A 27965-nucleotide genomic window follows, 5' to 3' on the forward strand; every position below is an offset into this window, starting at 1 on the left:
ATGGAGATTGCCCGCCGCCGCCCACTGGACCTGGGCCTCACCGTCGCCCCGCCGCAGGCCGCCGTGCTCGAGCCCCTCAGTGCCGCCTCCGTCGTGGCCGGACTGCTGTCCTCTGTCTATGATTATTTCAACTGTCGACACCAGGCATGCTGCACCGAGAACTGGATCCCGCTGGAATTACACAGTCTATCCCTTTCTCCCTTTTTTAACAAAGGCACAACATTAGCAGTCCTCCGGCACCACACCGGTAGCCAGAGAGGATTGGAAAATGTTGGTCAGAGTCTCTGATATTTCCTCTTTTGCTTCTCTTAACAGCCTGTGATACATTTAATCCGGGCCTGGGCATTTATCCACTTTCAAAGCTGCTAAACTTCCTCTCTCACTATGTTTATTCCATCTAATATTTCACACTCCACTCCCCCTGATTGTAATGTCTGGATCATCCCTCTCTTTTGTGAAAACAGACGCAAAGTATTCATTAAGAACCATACCCATGTCTTCTGACTCCATACACACAGTATGCCCCTTGACATTCAGGGAACTCTAGATTTGTTCGGCCCACTCTTTTCCTTTAAGGGAACATACTTGCTCTGAACCCTCAGGATCTCCTCCTTGAATGCCTCCCACTGCTCTGACACTGATTTATCTTCAAGTAGCTGTTTCCAGTCCATTTTGATTAAATCAAGTCTCAGCTCAGTAAAATTGGCTTTCCCCGAATTGAGAACTTTTATTCCTAGTCTATCTTTGTCCTTTTCCATAACTACCCTAAATTTAACTCAATTATGATCACTAACACCAAGCTGCTCTTCCACTGATACCCCTTCCACCTGCCCAGCTTCATTCCCTAAAACTAAGTCCAGAACTGCCCCCTCCCCTGTTGGGCTTGCTGCATACTGGTTAAAAAAGTTCTCCTGAATGCATTTTAGGAATTCTGCACCCTCTATACATATCACACTAATTCTATCCCACTGAATATTCGGGTCGTTGAAATCTCCTACTATTGCTGCCTTATAGTTTTTGCACTGCTCAGAAATTTGCCTACATCTGTGCTATAGATAAGAGCATGTACACTTGGCGACTGTGGTGTATGCGAAGGGTAGCCTCGGCCCCATTTACCCGAGCATTGTTGGTATGAATGAGCTTATCCCTGTTGCAACGAGCATATGATTGAGGGATCAGCATAACAATCTCAGCTGACAATTCAGTGCAGTACTGAGGGAGTGCTGCACTGTTGGAGGTGCTGTCTTTTGGATGAGACATTAAACCCTCATCATTGGGCCAGATATTGCCGGAGCGGCACAACAGAGTTAGTTAGACTTTGTTCTGCATCCTTCAGCTGGAAATTTTTAACGTGCCATCACTTGCTGGAAGTACGACGTTTTTCCCTTTCTGGGCCAGAGAGGTTAATTGGCCTTGCATTGACAATTATCACAATGGTATAAGGCTGCTTACGCTCTTAATTAGCAGACTTGACTTTCTGCAGCGAGTTAGAATGTGAGTTCATTTCCAGGATCTTTTACTGATGTTTTGAGGATTGTATTCTATGATTATGTCCAATTTTTCTGTAAAAGCAAAACCCCCAAAGTTTTTTTGCCTCTTGCTGGGACACGCATTAGGCCTAGGACGGCCAACTCTGATTGGATGTATTGCTGGAGGAGTCATCACATGACGTCCTGCCTTCAACCGCCCCGCCCCACACTCCCGCCATCGATCGCCCAATCAGCCCATACTTTGTTGCCATTGGTCGCCCACAGCCAATGGAAAAGCAAATAGACTCTCCATTACCCCAAACAGTTTTCCCCAACCCCCACCGTCTCCCCCATTTCTGGTGTTCAAAGAATTCTTTTTTAAAACACAATTTTTTTTGACGTAATGCTTTTTCTCCTGGTGTTGCTCACCGCAGTGTAGTAGAGCATTCCTGGAGTCTCCGGGCCAATCCTGGAGGGTTGGAAATCCTAATTAGGCCGAGGGGACTGTGTAACTTGCCTGCCGGGTGTCCCGGAACAACTTCTCCAATGTTTTAGGTTTTCAGCAAATATCGGATAGAATTCTGAGGCTTGATCCCTTATACTGTTGTGATACAATTGCTTATATCGACAGTGTCCTGCTTGTATAATTACCAGACTTTTTTGTTCGGTTTTAAAATAGGATTAGAAACAGACTTGAGGAAGAATTTGTTTGGAAAGCACATTGCAATCGATGTGATTCCGAAGGTGATTAAAGGTTTCTTGAGTAACTCTGAACCGCAGAAGGCTTTCACCCTATCTATGGCTGGAGTGGTACTGGCAAAATCTTTATCAGTAAAATAATAGCTAAAAGCCTTTATAAGGAGGGAATGGACAGCAAATACGTCCATCTCTTTGTGGCTGCTTATCACTTTCCCAATGTTCAACATACCAGCCAGTACAAGGTAATTATCAGCCTCTTGCTCTTCTCTGTAGGAGTAGTGTGTCCCTTATATACGATTCAAAATTAGAACAAAAGCTCCCAGGGTAGGTACAGCACAGGTTAGATACAGAGTCAAGCTCCCTCTACACTGTCCTATCAAACACTCCCAGGGCAGGTACAGCACGGGTTAGATACAAGGTAAAGCTCCCTGAATTCCCTTAATTGTGGAAACAAATATTTGCATGTGGAAACAAATATTTGCATTTGCAAATGTGAATTATTTGCCTATTGTAAAGAATATTGTCTGCAAGAACCTTAAAGGAAATAGTGCCAAAGTTAGAACCACAAAGAACCCTGTTGTCAATAGAATTGATATTTTTTTAAAAAGAGGGCTTGGCATGCATTCAAAAATATTTTTTCCTCCATTCATGAATTCAGCAACAGTTGCAGGAGTGGATTCATGGAAATGTTAGCGCATGTGAGCGGTCCATGTTTATTTTTGACGAAATGGACAAAATGCACCCAGACGTCATTGACTCCATTATACCGTTCCTGGGTAATTACAAACACCTCGATGGAGTGAGCTATCGAAAGGCCATATTCATCTTCCTGAGGTAAGTGTGAGCTGATTTTGGGTCTGTAGCACCTGTGAGGTGTGGGCCTTTTTTGTCTGATTGGGCGGGCCATGCAGCCTGCTCCTGAATACTGAGATCGATAGATTTCTGGACTCTAGGGGAATCGAGGGATCTGGAGATAGTAGGAGGAGGTGGAGTTGAGATCTTATTGAATAGTGGAGCATGCTTGAGGGGACGAATGACCTCTTTCTGCTCCTAATTCTGAAGTTCTTCTGTTCTTATGTTTTTCTGGTGATCTTGCCCAGCTGCCAAGAAGTGGACAAGAGTTGCCTGATGGACACATGACTTTCCTCTTCATTATTAACCACACAGCCAATTTTAGTGTCGTCTGCAACTTGACCATCATTTTCCAGTCCTCTTTGGATCTGGGCATGGTGCTGGAGGATTGGAGGACTGCTAATGTAGCACCCTTGTTTAAGAAGGGAGAAAGGAATAAGCCGAGTAATTACAGGCCTGTCAGCCTAACCTCAGTGGTGGGAAAATTATTGGAAAAAATCCTGAAAGACAGGATAAATCTGCATTTGGAAAGGTAAGGATTAATTAGGGACAGTCAGCACGGATTTGTTAAAGGAAGATCGTGGTTTAACTAACCTGATTGAATATTGTGAGGAGGTAACCAAGAGGGTTGATGAGGGTAGTGCGTATGATGTAGTATATATGGACTTTAGCAAGGCTTTTGATAAGGTCCCACATGGTAGACTGGTCATGAAGGTTAAAGCCCATGGAATACAGGGAAAAGTGGCAAGTTGGATCCAAAATTGGCTTGGAGGTAGGAAGCAAAGGGTAATGATTGATGGATGTTTTTGTGACTAGAAGGATGTTTCCAGTGGGGTTCCACAGGGCTCAGTACTGGGTCCCTTGCTTTTTGTGGTATATATCAACGATTTAGATTTGAATATAGGGAGTATCCCCAGCTATTTCCTCTTTTACTTCGCTCAACAGTCTGGGATGCATTTCATCCGATACTGGGGAGTTATTTGCTTTCAAAGCTGCTAAACCCCTTAATATTTCCTCTCTCACTATATTTATTTCATCCAGAATATCACACTTCTCCTCGATAACAGTATCTGCATTACCCTTTTCCTTTGTGAAAACAGATGCAAAGTATTCGTTAAGAACCCTACCAACATCTCCCGCCTCCACACAAAGATTACCCTCATGGTCTCCAATAGGCCCTACCCTTTCTTTAGTTACCCTCTCACTCTTAATATATTTATAGAACATCATAGGGTTTTCCTTAATTTTACAGGCCAAGAATTTCTCTTGCTCTCTCTTAGCATTCCTAACATCCTTTTTAATTTTGCCTTTTAACTTTCTATATTTCTCTAAAGATTCTAAAGTATTTAGCCGTTGGTATATGACATAAGCGTGCCTTTTTTTCTTAATCCTCCCTTGTAAGTCCCTAGACATCCAGGAGGCTCTAGAATTATTTTTCCCAGTCTTACAGCGGGACCTGGGGGTACTTGTGCATGAAACACAAAAGAATTGTATGCAGGTACAGCAAGTGATCAGGAAGGCCAATGGTATCTTGGCCTTTATTGCAAAGGGGATGGATTATAAAAGCAGGGAATTCTTCCTACAGCTATATAAGGTATTGGTGAGGCCACACCTGGAATACTGCGTGCAGTTTTGGTTCCAGCTTCCACAGCTTTGGAGGCAGTTCAGAGAAGGTTCACTAGGCTGATTCTGGGGATGAGGGGGCTGACTTATGAGGAAAGGTTGAGTAGGTTGGGCTTCTACTCATTGGAATTCAGAAGAATGAGAGGTGATCTTATCGAAACGTATAAAATTATTAGGGGGCTTGAAAAGGTGGATGCAGAGAGGATGTTTCCACTGATGGGGGAGACTAGAACTAGAGGGCATGATCTTAGAATAAGGGGCTGCTCATTTAAAACAGATGAGGAGAAATTTCTTCTCTCAGAGGGTTGTGAATCTGTAGAATTCACTGCCTCAGAGCTGTGGAAGCTGGAACATTGAATAAATTTGACAGAAATAGACAGTTTCTTAAATGATAAGGGGATTAGGGGTTATGGGGAGCGGGCGAGGAAGTGGAGCTGAGTCAATGATCAGATCAGCCATGATCTTATTGAATGGCGGGCAGGCTCGAGGGGCCGTATGTTCCTATTTCTTATGTTCTTTTTCTTTAAGGGCACATGTTTGGCCTGAGCCTTCCGGATCTCCTCCTACTGTTCCAACACTGATTTACCCGCAAGTAACTGTTTCCAGTCCACTATGGCCAAATCACTCCTTAACTTAGCAAAATTAGCTTTTCCCCAATTCGGAACTTTTATTCCAGGCTTATTCTTGTCCTTATCCATAACCAATTTGAATCTGACTGAATTATGGTCACTGGTACCCAAGTGTTCTCCCACTAATACCCCTTCAACCTGCCCCACTTCATTCCCCAAAACTAAATCCAAGGTCGCCCCCTCTTTTGTTGGGCTTGCTACACACTGACTAAAAAAATTCTCTTGAATGCATTTCAAGAATTCCGCACCCTCTATACCCTTCACACTAAATTTGGCCCAATTAATTAGGATAGTTAAATTCCCCTACTATTTTCTACCCTATGGTTTTTGGACTTCATGGCAATTTGCCTACATATTTGCTGCTCTACGAGCTGTGAATGAATCTACTATATTCTCACAATGCTTAAAGAAGGATGTGGAATGAAGTATCCCGGAATGCTTTCCAGAGTCTTAAGCAATCCCTCACTTCAGCACCAGCCTTGGGATTACCAGATTACACTAAGCTATTCAACTTATTTGTGCATCACAAGTCGGGTTTTGCACAATCTGTTTTGACTCAGTTACATGGGGACAGGCAGCGACCGGTAGCGTATTTCAGTACCCAACTAGACCCAGTGGCATGCAGACTACCAGGATGTCCTCCTTCGCTGGCAGCAGCTTATTATGCTATGCGACAGGCTCAGGCAATAACCCTAAATCATCAGACCATTTTGTATATCCCACACTCTGTCGAGATTTTACTTACTAAATGTGCCACCCAACACCTAACCTCTGCAAGAACCACTAAATATGAAGTCGAACTGTTATCAAATCCGAACCTTATCAAAAGATGCACTACCTTAAATCAAGCCACTCTACTCCCCACGGAAGAAGACGGCGAACCCCATTCATGTGAAATGGTAACCGAATTAGTGACTAAACCACGTATCAATCTAACAGATGTACCAATGTGTAACCCTGATCTAGTGTACTATGTTGATGGATCAGCCCTATGAAATGATAGGGGCCAACCTAGAGTGGCTTATGCAATTGTAACTCAGTTTAATGTTGTTGAAACAGCCTCTCTTCCAGACTCCTTTTCAGCCCAACAAGCCGAATTGTTTGCGTTAACTCGAGCCTGTATTCTGGCTGAAGGACAAACAGTTAATATCTACACTGACTCCAGGTATGCTTTTGGGGTATCAAATGACTATGGACAAATTTGGAAGATTCACGGGTACCTGACTTCTTCAGGAACCCCTATCAAAAATGCAGAACAAGTGGAAAATCTCCTGCGAGCCATTCAATGCCCCTTGAAACTCGCCATTATCAAATGCCAAGCACATACAGGCCAGTCGAATGAAGTGGCACTTGGGAATGCCAGAGCTGATAATGCAGCTAAGTCAGCAGCTCTGTCAAAAGGGGGGATGCAGGTGTCATTGTTCCCACTAAGGAAAAATAATTGCTCAGACCCACCACCCACTATTAATGACGTGCTGACCTTTCAGACACAGGCCAGTACGGAGGAGGTGGTGACCTGGACGAAGGATCAATGTTATAAAAATCCAGAAGGAATATGGGTTCACCACGACGGCTGCGTGGTGGCCCCCAGATCCTTACTTCCATGGATTGCCCGATGTGTTCATACATTCACACATGCAGGCAAAGAGGGATTGGCAGATTATATTTTGGCAACTTGGTATGCACCAGGTATTTCGGCAATTGCAAAACAAATCTGTGAAAATTGTGATACCTGTCAGACAATGAATCTGGGTAAGACGGAAAAAGTAGAATCTGCCTCCCACCCAAACCCAGTCGGGCCTTTTGTACATTTACAAATGGATTTTATTGAATTACCTATGTGTATGGGATTCAAGTATGTATTAGTTATTGTAGATGTGTTCTCTAGATGGATTGAAGTCTTTCCATGTAAAAAGGCCGATGCCACTACTGTTGCTAAATGTTTGTTAAAGGAAATTGTACCGCACTTCGGAATCCCTGCTAAGCTTTCTAGTGATAACGGGTCACATTTCACGGGAACTGTTATAAGAGAAATGTGTAAAGCTTTGCAGATTAATCAACGTTTTCATTGCAGTTATCATCCACAATCAGCTGGACTTGTTGAAAGATATAATGGAATGCTTAAAAATAAGCTGGCAAAACTATGCAATGACACTGGACTGAAATGGACAGAACTGCTGCCCTTAGCTTTGATGGTAATGCGATCTGCAACCAACAGAACAACAGGCCTGTCACCGCATGAGATAGTTATGGGACGTCCCCAACGACTACCTTTTACAGCACCATTTACTGCAAAACAGATGGACATTCACAAAATGGAGGAAAATATGTTGAATTATTGGGCCCAAGTTTCCACATGATTCACGCCTGATTTTTAGGAGCAACTGGTGGAGAACAGACTATTTTAGAAATCGCAATTCTCCACATTTTTCTTTCTGCAGTTCTAGTCAGGTAGAACAGTTCTAGTTTAGAACAGAATTTTTTCTTCAAAAGGGGGCGTGTCCGGCCACTGACGCCTGATTTGAAAGTTTCCACAGTGAAAACGTACTCCAAACTAAAGTAGAATGGAGCCAGTGAAGATTTTTGTAGAACTGAAAAAACCTGTTCTACACATTAAAAAATCAGGCGCAGGTTACAAATTAGGCGTCCAGAACGAGGTGGGGGGGATTGGGGGGGGGGGGGGGGGAGGGAACTCATTAAATTCTACAATAAATCCTTATTTATACTTCTACAAATATTATACAAATAAATCCAACCTGAATAAACATTTATAAGCCAAGAAAAGATGAAATAAACCATCTTCCTACCTGTGTGAAAGTGCTTCAGCCAGGGAGAATTCTGCAGCCGTTTGTGCCGCTGAGCGGGAGGGGGAGAGAGAGAGAGAGAGAGAGAGAGAGAGAGGGGGGGGGAGGGAGGGAGGGAGGGAGAGAGAGAGAGAGGGGAGGGAGGGAGGAGAGAGAGAGAGAGAGAGAGAGAGAGAGGAAGTGAGAGAGAGAGAGAGGGAGGGAGAGAGAGAGGGAGGGAGAGAGAGAGGGAGAGAGGGAGAGGGAGGGAGGGAGAGAGAGAGGGAGGGAGAGAGAGAGAAGGGAGGGAGGGAGAGAGAGAGAGAGCTAGGGGGGGGAACAGGAGCGCGGGTCGGGTCAGTCGGGGAGGGAGCAGGTGTCGGGTCTCGGGTCGGGGCGGGGGGGGGGGGGGCGGAGCGGGTGTCGGGTCGGGGTGGCGGGGGGGGGGAGGAGCGGGTGTCGGGTCGGGGTGGGGGGAGGAGCGGGTGTCGGGTCGGGTCGGCGGGGGGGGGGGGGTGGGAGCGAGTGTCGGGTCTGGTCCGGGGGGGGGGGAGCAGGAGCTGGCCGTGGGAGGAGCCTCATTCACGCAGTCCCAGTGAGGCCATTCAGCCAGGGCTAGGGGCTGCGTGCTTCGGGCCCCTCCCACACAGTTCGGCGCCTGGAGCTACTGCACTTGCGTGCCAACTATAGCGCGCATGTGCAGAGTTCCCGGCACTGTTTTCAGCGCCGGGACCTGGCTCCGCCCCCCCACACAGCTCGTGCTGGCTGCGCCGAGGGCCAGAGGACCTACAGGTAGGTGGAGAATACCGAGGATTTTTTTAGGCGCCGTTTTAGGTGCGAAAAACGGGCGCCCAGCTCGGAGGGGCGCCCGTTTTTTTACTCGTGGAAACTTGGGCCTAACTATTGCATTAACCAAATGTATTTCCAGCTTTCATTCACAGGTAAAGGAAGCCCAAGTCAAGCCAGCGGAAGGGAAGTGTCATAACCTGGAGCCAGGGGAATTCGTTTACATCAAGATTTTTAAAAGAAAAAGCAGTCTACAGCCAAGATTCGAAGGACCATACCAGGTCTTGCTGGCGACCAATACTGCAATCAAGGTAAAGGAAAGACCAACATGGATCTACGCATCCCATTGCAAACGGGCACCCGACCAGGAGGAAGGGAAAAAGGAATCAGAGGAACAGAAAAAGGAAGTCTGAATAAGGAACTGTATGAACTATGGGGACTGATGGTGCTGGGCTTGACAGGGTTTTACTTCGCATTATTGATTACACCAGGGGTACAGACCCGCCACCGAAGGGAATTGCACGTAAACGTATTTATGGCACTGAGTCATAGGTATGCTCAAGAAAGAAACTGGTCAAGTTGTTGGATATGTTCCCATGTGCCTGTCCACTCCAAAGGGGGTATTCCCGAGATCTGTCCCCTTTAACGAATCAGAAATGGTAGAATGGTTGACAGTGCAAAATAGGACAAACCTAACTAAGGGGCCAGAAACGAAGGAGCAAACAGAATGGAGGTCGGCAGGGTATAAACTTACAGCCTTCCAGGGATGGTACCAGCCCAATTATGATAATAACCATCAGCCTCCCTTCCTAAGCATTACTCCAAGAATAGGAAATCCTGAAGGTATAATATGTCTAGTGAGTAATGAGACTAAAGGACCAGAAATGGGACGCAGCAAGTGTTCCCAAATGATTAAATGGCAAGCCACAACTAATCCCACTGAGAGAAAGATAGCAACCGTTGGCTGGACAATGGTCCATAACAAAGCCCCAGGGGAAGATGAGACCACTTGAGTAGGGATAGTGCGAAAGGACCAGGAGCTGACGTCCTATAATTGCACCTACTTTATTTGTGGCCATAAAGCCTACCCATGGTTTCCAGCCAACTGGACAGGGTCCTGTTACTTAGGATATGTGGTACCCCTTATCAGATCAGTAAAGACTCTAAGGGAGGCCTATGGAAGTCACAGATTTAAACGGGATTTGACGTGGCTAAACGGAATATTCAAGGTAATGGTGCCACCCTATGGAATAGCATCGACCGAATGGCAGTTACGGGAACTGGCTAACTTAGTCGAATCAGTAGCCAACGCAACTTCCCAAGCCTTTGAAAGGGTAAATGATGAAATGGTAGCTATTCGAACAGTGGCTCTCCAAAATCGTATGGCCTTAGATTATCTCCTAGCCAAGGAGGGAGGGACATGCGCATTAATAGGTGAAGAATGCTGTACGTACATCCCAGATAACTCAGAAGATATCGGCAGTCTAGCTGAAAACATCAGGAAAAAGGTAATAGAGTATAAACAGACAGTTGGCCAGGACGGTATCACCTTGTGAGGTTGGGCATCAGAATGGTTGGGAGCCCTGGGGAAATCTGTGGTACAGGGTTTGATCATATTCCTGCTGATAGTCTTCGCCCTGTATCTATTATTTGTCGTCATTAAGTGTTGCTGTGCCAGGGTGGGAGAAACTATGTTACCTACCGAGACCACGGCTAGAGTTGTGGTAGCAACAACTGCTGAAGGCTCTTGTGTGGAAATGGAAATGGAGAGACTGTACAAGATCAGAATGGATTGAGTTGTCCTTGTGAAGGACAAAATGGGGGAATGTGGAAATGTATTTTTATCTAAGCTGATACCATACGGTATTTGTGTGCCCATTGCAATATATATATATCAAAATGGAGTCCTGGTCTTTCCAGAACTTTCTGCATTTTAGCAGTCAGCTTGCATAAACAGCTAAACCTGGTTTGAGATGGCTGATGGCCATCAGACAGCTAGGAGACAAGTCATGCTGAGACAAGTACCCCCCCCATGGTGCTCTCCTATTGTCTACACGACAAGAGTTCCATGTCACCCCACCCTTTCCTATGTACTCCATTCCACCAGCCACTATCTCTTGTAGAGATCTCATCCTTTTGATGTAAACGATAAACTGACCAGGAAATTGAACAATCCTGACACAATACAAGACAGGTGATAGCCCATTACCTATGACTCATGGAGTAATGGCCGGCTGGCCAACTGATAACCCTGACAAAAGGAAATATCTGTAAACCATGTCAGGACCAGGATATAGTAATCTGTATTCACTGACTGTGAGACAGAGCAATACACAGGGAGAGGCCATAACTTGGGTTTTACTGTATAAATATCTTGTGAAACTGTACCATTTCGGAGGTGTTCACTTAGCCCTTGACTGAGTGTGACCTACCCCTTGCCGGAGCTGTAAGTATCGGAGTCATTCTTTTCGGAGGTCGAGATTTCGACATACTGTGTTTGATGTAGTATATATGGATTTCAGCAAGGCTTTTGATAAGGTCCCACATGGCAGAATGGTCACGAAAGTAAAAGCCCATGGGATCCAGGGCAAAGTGGCAAGTTGGATCCAAAATTGGCTCATATGCAGGAAGCCAAGAGTAATGGTTGATGGGTATTTTTGTGACTGGACGGCTGTTTCCAGTGGGGTTCTTCAGGACTCAATACTAGATCCCTTGCTTTTTGTGGTATATATCAATGATCTAGACTTGAATATAGGGGGTATCATTAAGAAGTTTGCAGATGATACTAAAATTGGCCATATAGTTGATAATGAAGAAGAACGCTGTAAACTGCAGGAAAATATCAGTGAACTGGTCAGGTGGGCAGAACAGTGGCAAATGGAATTCAATCGGAGAAGTGTGAGATAATGCATTTGGGGAGGGCTAACAAGACAAGGGGATACACATTAAATGGTCAAGGGCACTGAGAAGTGTAGAGGAACAAAGGGACCTTGGAGCGCAGGTCCACAGATCCCTGAAGGTAGCAGACCAAGTAGATAAGGTGGTTAAGGAGGCATGCGGAATACTTGCCTTTATTACCCGTGGCATAGAATACAAGAGCAGGGAGGTTATGCTTGAACTGTATAAAACAGTCGTTAGGTCACAGCTAATTATTGCGTGCAGTTCTGGTCACCACATTACAGGAAAGATGTGATTGCACTAAAAAGGATACAGAGGAGATTTACGAGGATGTTGCCTGGAGTGGAGAATTTTAGTTATGAGGAAAGATTGGATAGGCTGGGTTTGTTTTTTTTGGAATGGAGGAGCCTGAGTGGAGACCTTATAGAGGTGTATAAAATTATGAGGGACCTAGATAGTGGATAGGAAGGATCTATTTCTCTTAGCAGAGGGTTCAATAACCAGAGGGCATAGATTTAAAGTAATTGCTAGGAGATTTAGAGGGGATTTGAGTGGAAATTTCTTCACCCAGAGGGTGGTGGGGGTCTGGAACTCACTGCCTGAAAGGGTGGTAGAGGCAGAAACTCGCACCACATTTAAAAAGTACTTGGATGTGCACCTGAAGTGCTGTAACCTACAGGGCTTACAACCAAGAGCTGGAAAGTGGGATAGCTCTTTTTCGGCTGGCACAGACACAATGGGCCAAAATGGCCTCCTCCTGTGCTGTAAATTTCTATGATTCTATAATGGCCTTTGGGGAATTTGCTGTCCTTACCCGGTCTGGATTAACTGTCACCTGAAATTAGCGATCAAATAGTACCAAATGGCTACAAAGAAGTATGCAAAGAAACCTTCAGCGCGGCTGTTCAAGAATGTGGCTCACCACCACCTTCTCAAGGGCAATTAGGGATGGGCAATAAATGCCGGCCATACCCACATCTGATAATAAAATGTTTTAAATACCTGCACAAGAAATATTTATTTTCCTGCCCCGCCCAACATTTCCTTGAAGCGGGTAAGCACTTCTGGTAATCTCATTATTGTTGCTTTACATTGCCAAGGTGCTTTGAACATACGACACAGATCAGGTAAAGAGCAGCTGGCCCATCAAGCATGTCCTATACGGTCACGGTGGAACATCTACATGCCATTATTCCCCAACCCCACCAGACCAGCAATCTCATGGGAGAAGCAAAAAAATACTTTAGATCAATTTTGGAAAAAAACTCTGGAAAATTCCTCTCCGACTCCAAAAGGTGTCCAACCAATTTCGAGGAGACCTTGGGGAATGGGTGACACATCCCCCAATGACCCACCTACTTTCTATAAGCAGTTACGGTGGACAATCTCTAGAACCCGTCCAGCTCCCTTTTAAACGCTGGCAGTGAATCCGCACTCACATCACCTGCCGACAACTTGGTCCAGTTTCAAAGTACATGAGAGACAGAATGTTTGTTGGGGAGGGGGTTTTCTGACGGAAAAAGGTCAGCAAAAAAATCTGGCAATATCACTTAAACTTTAAATATAAGAAAAAAAAATTTAAATTAAAATGTGTGTAGTGTAAGGATTAGTGGAAAAAATAATGTACAATAGAGAGAAAATGGGAGGAAATGATAAAAACTTTAATTTTCTAAATCTTTTGGTTTAAAATTGACCTTTTACAAATGTTATCTCAAACATTACATAGTGATTTTCCAAGAATGGCCAAACTGAGATGCACCAAAAACAGCCAGCCTTAAGGAATATTAAATACCAACAGCGATCCTGATCACAGCCAGGGCAGAGTTTGCAGATGTGCGTAGCCCACCCGATCCAAACCCTGTATCTGGTCCTGACCTTATCCCTGGTACTGACCTCTGACCCTGGCTCATGATCCCTATCCACTGGCTGCTGATCCCTGTACCTGGCTCCTGACCCTTGGCCCTGTACCTGGCTCCTGACCCTAGCTCCTGATCCCTGACCCTGGCTCCTGATCCCTGACCCCGATCCTGGCTCCTGATCACTGACCCTGGCTCCTGATCCCTGACCCCGGCTCCTGATCCCTGATCCTGGCTCCTGATCCCTGACTCTGGCATCTGATCCCTGCCCCCGGCACCTGATCCCTGACCCCAATCCATGCCCTGGCTCCTGACCCCTGACCCTGGCATCTAATCCCTGACTCCGGTTCCTGATCCCTAACCCCGGCATCTGATCCCTGACCCCGGCTCCTGATCCCTGACCCCAATCCATGCCCTGGCTCCTGATCCCTGACCCCGGCATCTGATCCCTGATCCCTGACCCCTGATCCCAGTCCCCGGCCCCTGATCCTGTACCTGTCACATCCAGCGGGATCCAGTCCTCGGTGCAGCATTCCTTTAGTCGAGATTTTAAACGTTCATAGACAGCGGAGGCAATTCCGGCAAAGAAACCGAAGGGGTCGAGCGCGGCGGCCAGCGGCGGGGTGAGGGTGAGGCCCAGGGCCAGGCCCAGCAGGAGGCGGCGGCCAATCTCCATCTGACAGCGGCCGGCCCGTAACCCGGCAACACCCCACATCCGCCTCGCACATCTGCACATCCGCCCGCAGCCAGCCTCCCCGCTCATTGGTCAACCGCGGGGGCGGAGTCAGTATTTCCATATCTGCATATGCAATGAGGGGGGGAGGGGCGGGGTCGCGGCTCAGGCCTCGATGGTGCGGTTCCCAATTCTGCTTGGGGCACATTCCGGGAGCTTTTTAGCGGAGTTTCTTTTATTGATGCTCGGTGGTAAAATGTTGTTTTGTTTTATAACACTTCTGTGAAGCGCCCGGTGTGTTGCCGGGTTACGGGCCGGCCGCTGTCAGGTGGAGATTGGCCGCCGCCTCCTGCTGGGCCTGGCCCTGGGCCTCACCCTCACCCTCACCCCGCCGCTGGCCGCCGCGCTCGACCCCCGCCCCCCCCCCCCCTTCGGTTTCTTTGCCGGAATTGCCTCCGCTGCCGATGAACGTTTAAAATCTCGACCAAAGGAATGCTGCACCGAGGACTGGATCCCGCTGAATGTGACAGGGGCAAGGGGCAGGGATCAGGTACTGGGGTCAGGCAAAGGGGTCAGGTTCAGGGATCAGGTATTAGGAGCTGGGTACAGGGGTCAGGTTCAGAGATCAGGGGTCAGGTACAGGGGTTAGGAGCCAGGCACAGGGTCTGGGACCAGGCACAGGGTCAGGGGCCAGGTACAGGATCAGGTACAGGGTTAGGGACCGGGTACAGAGATCAGGGGCTAGTGGACAGGGATCATGAGCCAGGTACAGGATCAGGTACAGGGTTAGGGACCAGGTACAGAGATCAGGGGCAAGTGGACAGGGATCATGAGCCAGGTACAGGGTCAGGGGCCAGGTACAGGATCAGGTACAGGGTCAGGGGCCAGGTACAGAGACCAGGGTCTAGTGGACAGGGATCATGAGCCAGGTACAGGGTTGGGAGCCACGTACAGGAGCAGGAGTCAGGTACAGGGATCAGGTATTAGGAGCTGGGTACAGGGTCAGGTTCAGAGATCAGGAACCAGGCACAGGGTCTGGGACCAGGCACAGGGTCAGGGGCCAGGTACTGGGTCAGGGGCCAGGTACAGGGGCAGGAGCCAGGTTCAGGGTAGAGGGCTCAGGGGCCTGGTACAGGGATCTGGGGCCAGCTACAGGATCAGGAACTAGGTACAGGGATCAGGGGCCAGGTGCAGGGCCAGGAACCAAGTACAGGGATCAGGGTAGAGGGCTCAGGGGCCAGGTACAGGGATCAGGGGCCAGGTACAGGGTCAGGAGCCAGGTACAGGGTCAGGATCTGGGTAGCTACACACAGCTGCAAACTCTGCCCTGGCTGTGGTCAGGATCGCTGTCGGTATTTAATATTCCTTATGGCTGCCTATTTTTGATACATCTCAGTTCGGACATCCTTAGAAATTCCTCATGTAATGTTTGAGATAACATTTGTAAAAGTTCAATTTTAAACCAAAAGTTTAAAAAACGTTATTTTTCAATCATTTCCTCCCATTTTCTCTCTCTCTATTGTACATTATTTTTTCCACTAATCCTTACACTACACACATTTTAATTTTCATTTTTCTTTCTTACATTTAAAGTTTAAGTGATAGTCAGATTTATTTGCTGACCGTTTCCCGCCTGCATTCCTCCTCCCCAACAAACATTCTGTCCTTCACTTACATTGAAATTTGACCAAGTTGTCGGCAGGTGATGTGAGTGCAGATTCACTGCCAGCGTTTAAAAGGGAGCTGAACGGGTTCCAGAGAGTGCTCACCGTAACTGCACATCATCATCTTCATCATCATCATAGGCAGTCCCTCGAAACGAGGATGACTTGCTTCCACGCCAAAAAAAGAGATGAGTTCACAGGTATTTCAATGAAGGACCTAATATTCCAGGTCCTGAGCTACATAGTGTAGGGTGGAAGATGCCTGTGCGTGGACTTTTTTAACGCGGGGTGGCCGTTGCACACCAGCCATCACATGGGTTTGACAGAGCTAGGTCTTGGTCCAGTGGCAAGGGTTAACCAAGTCGACTGGAGACCAGCTCTGCTGCGCGGACCTAGTGCGTGCACATATCGCAGTGTGGGCTGGCCCATACTGCCCTTGGGGCCCTCGCCTCTTCTGGCCCCGAACTCGTGCCTATCCTGGGCCCCGATCACGTCGCTCTACAATCTCTCACCGCCCCTTCGCCCCGACCTCGCCGCTCCTACTCTACCTGCCCACGCTCCAATCACCGACCTGAGCCTTGATGACATCCATCTTCGCTGCCGCCCCCCCCCCGGACCAGCTCGCGCTGTACCTTGCCGTGGCACACCACCACGATGCCCAGGATCGCCGTTCCTTTTATGGCCCCGACCTGCCGCTGTTGGTCTCTCGCAGGTCGGGGCCACCACGCTGTCCGTGGCCCCTTTTTGCCATGCGCCGACCATGGGCAACTGCATATAAAAAGTAGGTGGGTCATTGGGGGATGTGTCATCCGTTCCCCGAGGTCTCCTCGAACTCGTTTGAACAGCTTTTGGGGTCGGAGAGGAATTTTCCAGAGTTTTTTTCCTAAATTGATCTAACGTTTTTTTTTTGCTTCTCCCAGGAGATTGCTGGTCTGGTGGGGTTGGGGAATAATGGCATGTAGATGTTCCACCGTGACAGTATAGGACAAGTTTGATGGGCCAGCTGCTCATTACCTGATCTGTGTTGTACGTTCAAAAGACCTTGACAATGTAAAGCAACAATAATGAGATTATCAGAAGTGCTTACCCGCTTCAGGAAAATGTTGTGCGGGGCAGGAAAATAATCATTTATTTAAAAAAGGAGGCAGACAGAAAGCAGGAAACTATAGGCCAGTTAGCTGAACATCTGTCGTTTGGGAAAATGCTGGAGTCTGTTATTTTGTTTTATAACACTCCTGTGAAGCGCCCGGTGTGTTGCCGGGTTACGGGCCGGCCGCTGTCAGATGGAGATTGCCCGCCGCCGCCCACTGGACCTGGGCCTCACCGTCGCCCCGCCGCAGGCCGCCGTGCTCGAGCCCCTCAGTGCCGCCTCCGTCGTGGCCGGACTGCTGTCCTCTGTCTATGATTATTCCAACTGTCGACACCAGGCATGCTGCACCGAGAACTGGATCCCGCTGGAATTACACAGTCTATCCCTTTCTCCCTTTTTTAACAAAGGCACAACATTAGCAGTCCTCCGGCACCACACCGGTAGCCAGAGAGGATTGGAAAATGTTGGTCAGAGTCTCTGATATTTCCTCTTTTGCTTCTCTTAACAGCCTGTGATACATTTAATCCGGGCCTGGGCATTTATCCACTTTCAAAGCTGCTAAACTCCTTAAGACTTCCTCTCTCACTATGTTTATTCCATCTAATATTTCACACTCCACCCCCCCTGATTGCAATGTCTGGATCATCCCTCTCTTTTGTGAAAACAGACGCAAAGTATTCATTAAGAACCATACCCATGTCTTCTGACTCCATACACACAGTATGCCCCTTGACATTCAGGAAACTCTAGATTTGTTCGGCCCACTCTTTTCCTTTAAGGGAACATACTTGCTCTGAACCCTCAGGATCTCCTCCTTGAATGCCTCCCACTGCTCTGACACTGATTTATCTTCAAGTAACTGTTTCCAGTCCATTTTGATTAAATCAAGTCTCAGCTCAGTAAAATTGGCTTTCCCCAAATTGAGAACTTTTATTCCTAGTCTATCTTTGTCCTTTTCCATAACTACCCTAAATTTAACTCAATTATGATCACTAACACCAAGCTGCTCTTCCACTGATACCCTTTCCACCTGCCCAGCTTCATTCCCTAAAACTAAGTCCAGAACTGCCCCCTCACCTGTTGGGCTTGCTGCATACTGGTTAAAAAAGTTCTCCTGAATGCATTTTAGGAATTCTGCACCCTCTATACATATCACACTAATTCTATCCCACTGAATATTCGGGTCGTTGAAATCCCCTACTATTGCTGCCTTATAGTTTTTGCACTGCTCAGAAATTTGCCTACATCTGTGCTATAGATAAGAGCATGTACACTTGGCGACTGTGGTGTATGCGAAGGGTAGCCTCGGCCCCATTTACCCGAGCATTGTTGGTATGAATGAGCTTATCCCTGTTGCAACGAGCATATGATTGAGGGATCAACATAACAATCTCAGCTGACAATTCAGTGCAGTACTGAGGGAGTGCTGCACTGTTGGAGGTGCTGTCTTTTGGATGAGACATTAAACCCTCATCATTGGGCCAGATATTGCCGGAGCGGCACAACAGAGTTAGTTAGACTTTGTTCTGCATCCTTCAGCTGGAAATTTTTAACGTGCCATCACTTGCTGGAAGTACGACGTTTTTCCCTTTCTGGGCCAGAGAGGTTAATTGGCCTTGCATTGACAATTATCACAATGGTATAAGGCTGCTTACGCTCTTAATTAGCAGACTTGACTTTCTGCAGCGAGTTAGAATGTGAGTTCGTTTCCAGGATCTTTTACTGATGTTTTGAGGATTGTATTCTATGATTATGTCCAATTTTTCTGTAAAAGCAAAACCCCCAAAGTTTTTTTGCCTCTTGCTGGGACACGCATTAGGCCTAGGACGGCCAACTCTGATTGGATGTATTGCTGGAGGAGTCATCACATGACGTCCTGCCTTCAACCGCCCCGCCCCACACTCCCGCCATCGATCGCCCAATCAGCCCATACTTTGTTGCCATTGGTCGCCCACAGCCAATGGAAAAGCAAATAGACTCTCCATTACCCCAAACAGTTTTCCCCAACCCCCACCGTCTCCCCCATTTCTGGTGTTCAAAGAATTCTTCTTTTTTAAAACACAATTTTTTTTGACGTAATGCTTTTTCTCCTGGTGTTGCTCACCGCAGTGTAGTAGAGCATTCCTGGAGTCTCCGGGCCAATCCTGGAGGGTTGGAAATCCTAATTAGGCCGAGGGGACTGTGTAACTTGCCTGCCGGGTGTCCCGGAACAACTTCTCCAATGTTTTAGGTTTTCAGCAAATAGCGGATAGAATTCTGAGGCTTGATCCCTTATACTGTTGTGATACAATTGCTTATATCGACAGTGTCCTGCTTGTATAATTACCAGACTTTTTTGTTCGGTTTTAAAATAGGATTAGAAACAGACTTGAGGAAGAATCTGTTTGGAAAGCACATTGCAATCGATGTGATTCCGAAGGTGATTAAAGGTTTCTTGAGTAACTCTGAACCGCAGAAGGCTTTCACCCTATCTATGGCTGGAGTGGTACTGGCAAAATCTTTATCAGTAAAATAATAGCTAAAAGCCTTTATAAGGAGGGAATGGACAGCAAATACGTCCATCTCTTTGTGGCTGCTTATCACTTTCCCAATGTTCAACATACCAGCCAGTACAAGGTAATTATCAGCCTCTTGCTCTTCTCTGTAGGAGTAGTGTGTCCCTTATATACGATTCAAGATTAGAACAAAAGCTCCCAGGGTAGGTACAGCACAGGTTAGATACAGAGTCAAGCTCCCTCTACACTGTCCTATCAAACACTCCCAGGGCAGGTACAGCACGGGTTAGATAAAAGGTAAAGCTCCCTGAATTCCCTTAATTGTGGAAACAAATATTTGCATGTGGAAACAAATATTTGCATTTGCAAATGTGAATTATTTGCCTATTGTAAAGAATATTGTCTGCAAGAACCTTAAAGGAAATAGTGCCAAAGTTAGAACCACAAAGAACCCTGTTGTCAATAGAATTGATATTTTTTTAAAAAGAGGGCTTGGCATGCATTCAAAAATATTTTTTCCTCCATTCATGAATTCAGCAACAGTTGCAGGAGTGGATTCATGGAAATGTTAGCGCATGTGAGCGGTCCATGTTTATTTTTGACGAAATGGACAAAATGCACCCAGACGTCATTGACTCCATTATACCGTTCCTGGGTAACTACAAACACCTCGATGGAGTGAGCTATCGAAAGGCCATATTCATCTTCCTGAGGTAAGTGTGAGCTGATTTTGTGTCTGTAGCACCTGTGAGGTGTGGGCCTTTTTTGTCTGATTGGGCGGGCCATGCAGCCTGCTCCTGAATACTGAGATCGATAGATTTCTGGACTCTAGGGGAATCGAGGGATCTGGAGATAGTAGGAGGAGGTGGAGTTGAGATCTTATTGAATAGTGGAGCATGCTTGAGGGGACGAATGACCTCTTTCTGCTCCTAATTCTGAAGTTCTTCTGTTCTTATGTTTTTCTGGTGATCTTGCCCAGCTGCCAAGAAGTGGACAAGAGTTGCCTGATGGACACATGACTTTCCTCTTCATTATTAACCACACAGCCAATTTTAGTGTCGTCTGCAACTTGACCATCATTTTCCAGTCCTCTTTGGATCTGGGCATGGTGCTGGAGGATTGGAAGACTGCTAATGTAGCACCCTTGTTTAAGAAGGGAGAAAGGAATAAGCCGAGTAATTACAGGCCTGTCAGCCTAACCTCAGTGGTGGGAAAATTATTGGAAAAAATCCTGAAAGACAGGATAAATCTGCATTTGGAAAGGTAAGGATTAATTAGGGACAGTCAGCACGGATTTGTTAAAGGAAGATCGTGGTTTAACTAACCTGATTGAATATTGTGAGGAGGTAACCAAGAGGGTTGATGAGGGTAGTGCGTATGATGTAGTATATATGGACTTTAGCAAGGCTTTTGATAAGGTCCCACATGGTAGACTGGTCATGAAGGTTAAAGCCCATGGAATACAGGGAAAAGTGGCAAGTTGGATCCAAAATTGGCTTGGAGGTAGGAAGCAAAGGGTAATGATTGATGGATGTTTTTGTGACTGGAAGGATGTTTCCAGTGGGGTTCCACAGGGCTCAGTACTGGGACCCTTGCTTTTTGTGGTATATATCAACAATTTAGATTTGAATATAGGGAGTATCCCCAGCTATTTCCTCTTTTACTTCGCTCAACAGTCTGGGATGCATTTCATCCGATACTGGGGAGTTATCTGCTTTCAAAGCTGCTAAACCCCTTAATACTTCCTCTCTCACTATATTTATTTCATCCAGAATATCACACTTCTCCTCGATAACAGTATCTGCATTACCCTTTTCCTTTGTGAAAACGGATGCAAAGTATTCGTTAAGAACCCTACCAACATCTCCCGCCTCCACACAAAGATTACCCTCATGGTCTCCAATAGGCCCTACCCTTTCTTTAGTTACCCTCTCACTCTTAATATATTTATAGAACATCATAGGGTTTTCCTTAATTTTACAGGCCAAGAATTTCTCTTGCTCTCTCTTAGCATTCCTAACATCCTTTTTAATTTTGCCTTTTAACTTTCTATATTTCTCTAAAGATTCTAAAGTATTTAGCCGTTGGTATATGACATAAGCGTGCCTTTTTTTCTTAATCCTCCCTTGTAAGTCCCTAGACATCCAGGAGGCTCTAGAATTATTTTTCCCAGTCTTACAGCGGGACCTGGGGGTACTTGTGCATGAAACACAAAAGAATTGTATGCAGGTACAGCAAGTGATCAGGAAGGCCAATGGTATCTTGGCCTTTATTGCAAAGGGGATGGATTATAAAAGCAGGGAATTCTTCCTACAGCTATATAAGGTATTGGTGAGGCCACACCTGGAATACTGCGTGCAGTTTTGGTTCCAGCTTCCACAGCTTTGGAGGCAGTTCAGAGAAGGTTCACTAGGCTGATTCTGGGGATGAGGGGGCTGACTTATGAGGAAAGGTTGAGTAGGTTGGGCTTCTACTCATTGGAATTCAGAAGAATGAGAGGTGATCTTATCGAAACGTATAAAATTATTAGGGGGCTTGAAAAGGTGGATGCAGAGAGGATGTTTCCACTGATGGGGGAGACTAGAACTAGAGGGCATGATCTTAGAATAAGGGGCTGCTCATTTAAAACAGATGAGGAGAAATTTCTTCTCTCAGAGGGTTGTGAATCTGTAGAATTCACTGCCTCAGAGCTGTGGAAGCTGGAACATTGAATAAATTTGAAGAAATAGACAGTTTCTTAAATGATAAGGGGATTAGGGGTTATGGGGAGCGGGCGAGGAAGTGGAGCTGAGTCAATGATCAGATCAGCCATGATCTTATTGAATGGCGGGCAGGCTCGAGGGGCTGTATGTTCCTATTTCTTATGTTCTTTTTCTTTAAGAGAGAGAGAGAGAGAGAGAGAGGAAGTGAGAGAGAGAGAGAGGGAGGGAGAGAGAGAGGGAGGGAGAGAGAGAGGGAGAGAGGGAGAGGGAGGGAGGGAGAGAGAGAGGGAGGGAGAGAGAGAGAAGGGAGGGAGGGAGAGAGAGAGAGAGCTAGGGGGGGGAACAGGAGCGCGGGTCGGGTCAGTCGGGGAGGGAGCAGGTGTCGGGTCTCGGGTCGGGGCGGGGGGGGGGGGGGCGGAGCGGGTGTCGGGTCGGGGTGGCGGGGGGGGGGAGGAGCGGGTGTCGGGTCGGGGTGGGGGGAGGAGCGGGTGTCGGGTCGGGTCGGCGGGGGGGGGGGGGTGGGAGCGAGTGTCGGGTCTGGTCCGGGGGGGGGGGGGGGGGGGGGGGGGGAGCAGGAGCTGGCCGTGGGAGGAGCCTCATTCACGCAGTCCCAGTGAGGCCATTCAGCCAGGGCTAGGGGCTGCGTGCTTCGGGCCCCTCCCACACAGTTCGGCGCCTGGAGCTACTGCACTTGCGTGCCAACTATAGCGCGCATGTGCAGAGTTCCCGGCACTGTTTTCAGCGCCGGGACCTGGCTCCGCCCCCCCACACAGCTCGTGCTGGCTGCGCCGAGGGCCAGAGGACCTACAGGTAGGTGGAGAATACCGAGGATTTTTTTAGGCGCCGTTTTAGGTGCGAAAAACGGGCGCCCAGCTCGGAGGGGCGCCCGTTTTTTTACTCGTGGAAACTTGGGCCTAACTATTGCATTAACCAAATGTATTTCCAGCTTTCATTCACAGGTAAAGGAAGCCCAAGTCAAGCCAGCGGAAGGGAAGTGTCATAACCTGGAGCCAGGGGAATTCGTTTACATCAAGATTTTTAAAAGAAAAAGCAGTCTACAGCCAAGATTCGAAGGACCATACCAGGTCTTGCTGGCGACCAATACTGCAATCAAGGTAAAGGAAAGACCAACATGGATCTACGCATCCCATTGCAAACGGGCACCCGACCAGGAGGAAGGGAAAAAGGAATCAGAGGAACAGAAAAAGGAAGTCTGAATAAGGAACTGTATGAACTATGGGGACTGATGGTGCTGGGCTTGACAGGGTTTTACTTCGCATTATTGATTACACCAGGGGTACAGACCCGCCACCGAAGGGAATTGCACGTAAACGTATTTATGGCACTGAGTCATAGGTATGCTCAAGAAAGAAACTGGTCAAGTTGTTGGATATGTTCCCATGTGCCTGTCCACTCCAAAGGGGGTATTCCCGAGATCTGTCCCCTTTAACGAATCAGAAATGGTAGAATGGTTGACAGTGCAAAATAGGACAAACCTAACTAAGGGGCCAGAAACGAAGGAGCAAACAGAATGGAGGTCGGCAGGGTATAAACTTACAGCCTTCCAGGGATGGTACCAGCCCAATTATGATAATAACCATCAGCCTCCCTTCCTAAGCATTACTCCAAGAATAGGAAATCCTGAAGGTATAATATGTCTAGTGAGTAATGAGACTAAAGGACCAGAAATGGGACGCAGCAAGTGTTCCCAAATGATTAAATGGCAAGCCACAACTAATCCCACTGAGAGAAAGATAGCAACCGTTGGCTGGACAATGGTCCATAACAAAGCCCCAGGGGAAGATGAGACCACTTGAGTAGGGATAGTGCGAAAGGACCAGGAGCTGACGTCCTATAATTGCACCTACTTTATTTGTGGCCATAAAGCCTACCCATGGTTTCCAGCCAACTGGACAGGGTCCTGTTACTTAGGATATGTGGTACCCCTTATCAGATCAGTAAAGACTCTAAGGGAGGCCTATGGAAGTCACAGATTTAAACGGGATTTGACGTGGCTAAACGGAATATTCAAGGTAATGGTGCCACCCTATGGAATAGCATCGACCGAATGGCAGTTACGGGAACTGGCTAACTTAGTCGAATCAGTAGCCAACGCAACTTCCCAAGCCTTTGAAAGGGTAAATGATGAAATGGTAGCTATTCGAACAGTGGCTCTCCAAAATCGTATGGCCTTAGATTATCTCCTAGCCAAGGAGGGAGGGACATGCGCATTAATAGGTGAAGAATGCTGTACGTACATCCCAGATAACTCAGAAGATATCGGCAGTCTAGCTGAAAACATCAGGAAAAAGGTAATAGAGTATAAACAGACAGTTGGCCAGGACGGTATCACCTTGTGAGGTTGGGCATCAGAATGGTTGGGAGCCCTGGGGAAATCTGTGGTACAGGGTTTGATCATATTCCTGCTGATAGTCTTCGCCCTGTATCTATTATTTGTCGTCATTAAGTGTTGCTGTGCCAGGGTGGGAGAAACTATGTTACCTACCGAGACCACGGCTAGAGTTGTGGTAGCAACAACTGCTGAAGGCTCTTGTGTGGAAATGGAAATGGAGAGACTGTACAAGATCAGAATGGATTGAGTTGTCCTTGTGAAGGACAAAATGGGGGAATGTGGAAATGTATTTTTATCTAAGCTGATACCATACGGTATTTGTGTGCCCATTGCAATATATATATATCAAAATGGAGTCCTGGTCTTTCCAGAACTTTCTGCATTTTAGCAGTCAGCTTGCATAAACAGCTAAACCTGGTTTGAGATGGCTGATGGCCATCAGACAGCTAGGAGACAAGTCATGCTGAGACAAGTACCCCCCCCATGGTGCTCTCCTATTGTCTACACGACAAGAGTTCCATGTCACCCCACCCTTTCCTATGTACTCCATTCCACCAGCCACTATCTCTTGTAGAGATCTCATCCTTTTGATGTAAACGATAAACTGACCAGGAAATTGAACAATCCTGACACAATACAAGACAGGTGATAGCCCATTACCTATGACTCATGGAGTAATGGCCGGCTGGCCAACTGATAACCCTGACAAAAGGAAATATCTGTAAACCATGTCAGGACCAGGATATAGTAATCTGTATTCACTGACTGTGAGACAGAGCAATACACAGGGAGAGGCCATAACTTGGGTTTTACTGTATAAATATCTTGTGAAACTGTACCATTTCGGAGGTGTTCACTTAGCCCTTGACTGAGTGTGACCTACCCCTTGCCGGAGCTGTAAGTATCGGAGTCATTCTTTTCGGAGGTCGAGATTTCGACATACTGTGTTTGATGTAGTATATATGGATTTCAGCAAGGCTTTTGATAAGGTCCCACATGGCAGAATGGTCACGAAAGTAAAAGCCCATGGGATCCAGGGCAAAGTGGCAAGTTGGATCCAAAATTGGCTCATATGCAGGAAGCCAAGAGTAATGGTTGATGGGTATTTTTGTGACTGGACGGCTGTTTCCAGTGGGGTTCTTCAGGACTCAATACTAGATCCCTTGCTTTTTGTGGTATATATCAATGATCTAGACTTGAATATAGGGGGTATCATTAAGAAGTTTGCAGATGATACTAAAATTGGCCATATAGTTGATAATGAAGAAGAACGCTGTAAACTGCAGGAAAATATCAGTGAACTGGTCAGGTGGGCAGAACAGTGGCAAATGGAATTCAATCGGAGAAGTGTGAGATAATGCATTTGGGGAGGGCTAACAAGACAAGGGGATACACATTAAATGGTCAAGGGCACTGAGAAGTGTAGAGGAACAAAGGGACCTTGGAGCGCAGGTCCACAGATCCCTGAAGGTAGCAGACCAAGTAGATAAGGTGGTTAAGGAGGCATGCGGAATACTTGCCTTTATTACCCGTGGCATAGAATACAAGAGCAGGGAGGTTATGCTTGAACTGTATAAAACAGTCGTTAGGTCACAGCTAATTATTGCGTGCAGTTCTGGTCACCACATTACAGGAAAGATGTGATTGCACTAAAAAGGATACAGAGGAGATTTACGAGGATGTTGCCTGGAGTGGAGAATTTTAGTTATGAGGAAAGATTGGATAGGCTGGGTTTGTTTTTTTTGGAATGGAGGAGCCTGAGTGGAGACCTTATAGAGGTGTATAAAATTATGAGGGACCTAGATAGTGGATAGGAAGGATCTATTTCTCTTAGCAGAGGGTTCAATAACCAGAGGGCATAGATTTAAAGTAATTGCTAGGAGATTTAGAGGGGATTTGAGTGGAAATTTCTTCACCCAGAGGGTGGTGGGGGTCTGGAACTCACTGCCTGAAAGGGTGGTAGAGGCAGAAACTCGCACCACATTTAAAAAGTACTTGGATGTGCACCTGAAGTGCTGTAACCTACAGGGCTTACAACCAAGAGCTGGAAAGTGGGATAGCTCTTTTTCGGCTGGCACAGACACAATGGGCCAAAATGGCCTCCTCCTGTGCTGTAAATTTCTATGATTCTATAATGGCCTTTGGGGAATTTGCTGTCCTTACCCGGTCTGGATTAACTGTCACCTGAAATTAGCGATCAAATAGTACCAAATGGCTACAAAGAAGTATGCAAAGAAACCTTCAGCGCGGCTGTTCAAGAATGTGGCTCACCACCACCTTCTCAAGGGCAATTAGGGATGGGCAATAAATGCCGGCCATACCCACATCTGATAATAAAATGTTTTAAATACCTGCACAAGAAATATTTATTTTCCTGCCCCGCCCAACATTTCCTTGAAGCGGGTAAGCACTTCTGGTAATCTCATTATTGTTGCTTTACATTGCCAAGGTGCTTTGAACATACGACACAGATCAGGTAAAGAGCAGCTGGCCCATCAAGCATGTCCTATACGGTCACGGTGGAACATCTACATGCCATTATTCCCCAACCCCACCAGACCAGCAATCTCATGGGAGAAGCAAAAAAATACTTTAGATCAATTTTGGAAAAAAACTCTGGAAAATTCCTCTCCGACTCCAAAAGGTGTCCAACCAATTTCGAGGAGACCTTGGGGAATGGGTGACACATCCCCCAATGACCCACCTACTTTCTATAAGCAGTTACGGTGGACAATCTCTAGAACCCGTCCAGCTCCCTTTTAAACGCTGGCAGTGAATCCGCACTCACATCACCTGCCGACAACTTGGTCCAGTTTCAAAGTACATGAGAGACAGAATGTTTGTTGGGGAGGGGGTTTTCTGACGGAAAAAGGTCAGCAAAAAAATCTGGCAATATCACTTAAACTTTAAATATAAGAAAAAAAAATTTAAATTAAAATGTGTGTAGTGTAAGGATTAGTGGAAAAAATAATGTACAATAGAGAGAAAATGGGAGGAAATGATAAAAACTTTAATTTTCTAAATCTTTTGGTTTAAAATTGACCTTTTACAAATGTTATCTCAAACATTACATAGTGATTTTCCAAGAATGGCCAAACTGAGATGCACCAAAAACAGCCAGCCTTAAGGAATATTAAATACCAACAGCGATCCTGATCACAGCCAGGGCAGAGTTTGCAGATGTGCGTAGCCCACCCGATCCAAACCCTGTATCTGGTCCTGACCTTATCCCTGGTACTGACCTCTGACCCTGGCTCATGATCCCTATCCACTGGCTGCTGATCCCTGTACCTGGCTCCTGACCCTTGGCCCTGTACCTGGCTCCTGACCCTAGCTCCTGATCCCTGACCCTGGCTCCTGATCCCTGACCCCGATCCTGGCTCCTGATCACTG

At 46.7% G+C, this 27965-nt stretch overlaps 2 protein-coding genes across 2 annotated transcripts; both read left to right on the plus strand.

The window, feature by feature from the left end:
- On the plus strand, positions 1-12738 carry LOC139233079 (torsin-1B-like). The gene is made up of 4 exons (XM_070863598.1): positions 1-247; positions 2250-2410; positions 2827-3002; positions 8984-12738. The coding sequence occupies exons 1-4, from the start codon at positions 1-3 to the stop codon at positions 9252-9254; spliced, it is 855 nt and encodes a 284-aa protein (XP_070719699.1). The 3' UTR covers positions 9255-12738.
- LOC139233080 (uncharacterized) lies at positions 12602-26920 on the plus strand. The gene is made up of 5 exons (XM_070863599.1): positions 12602-12677; positions 14159-14288; positions 14557-14818; positions 20055-20230; positions 23166-26920. Exons 1-5 carry the CDS (start codon positions 12602-12604, stop codon positions 23434-23436), a joined length of 915 nt encoding a protein of 304 aa, XP_070719700.1. The 3' UTR covers positions 23437-26920.
- The last annotated feature ends 1045 nt before the right edge of the window (positions 26921-27965 follow it).

Source organism: Pristiophorus japonicus, chromosome 20 (genome assembly GCF_044704955.1).
Source record: "Pristiophorus japonicus isolate sPriJap1 chromosome 20, sPriJap1.hap1, whole genome shotgun sequence".
Classification (NCBI taxonomy): Eukaryota; Metazoa; Chordata; class Chondrichthyes; family Pristiophoridae; genus Pristiophorus; species Pristiophorus japonicus.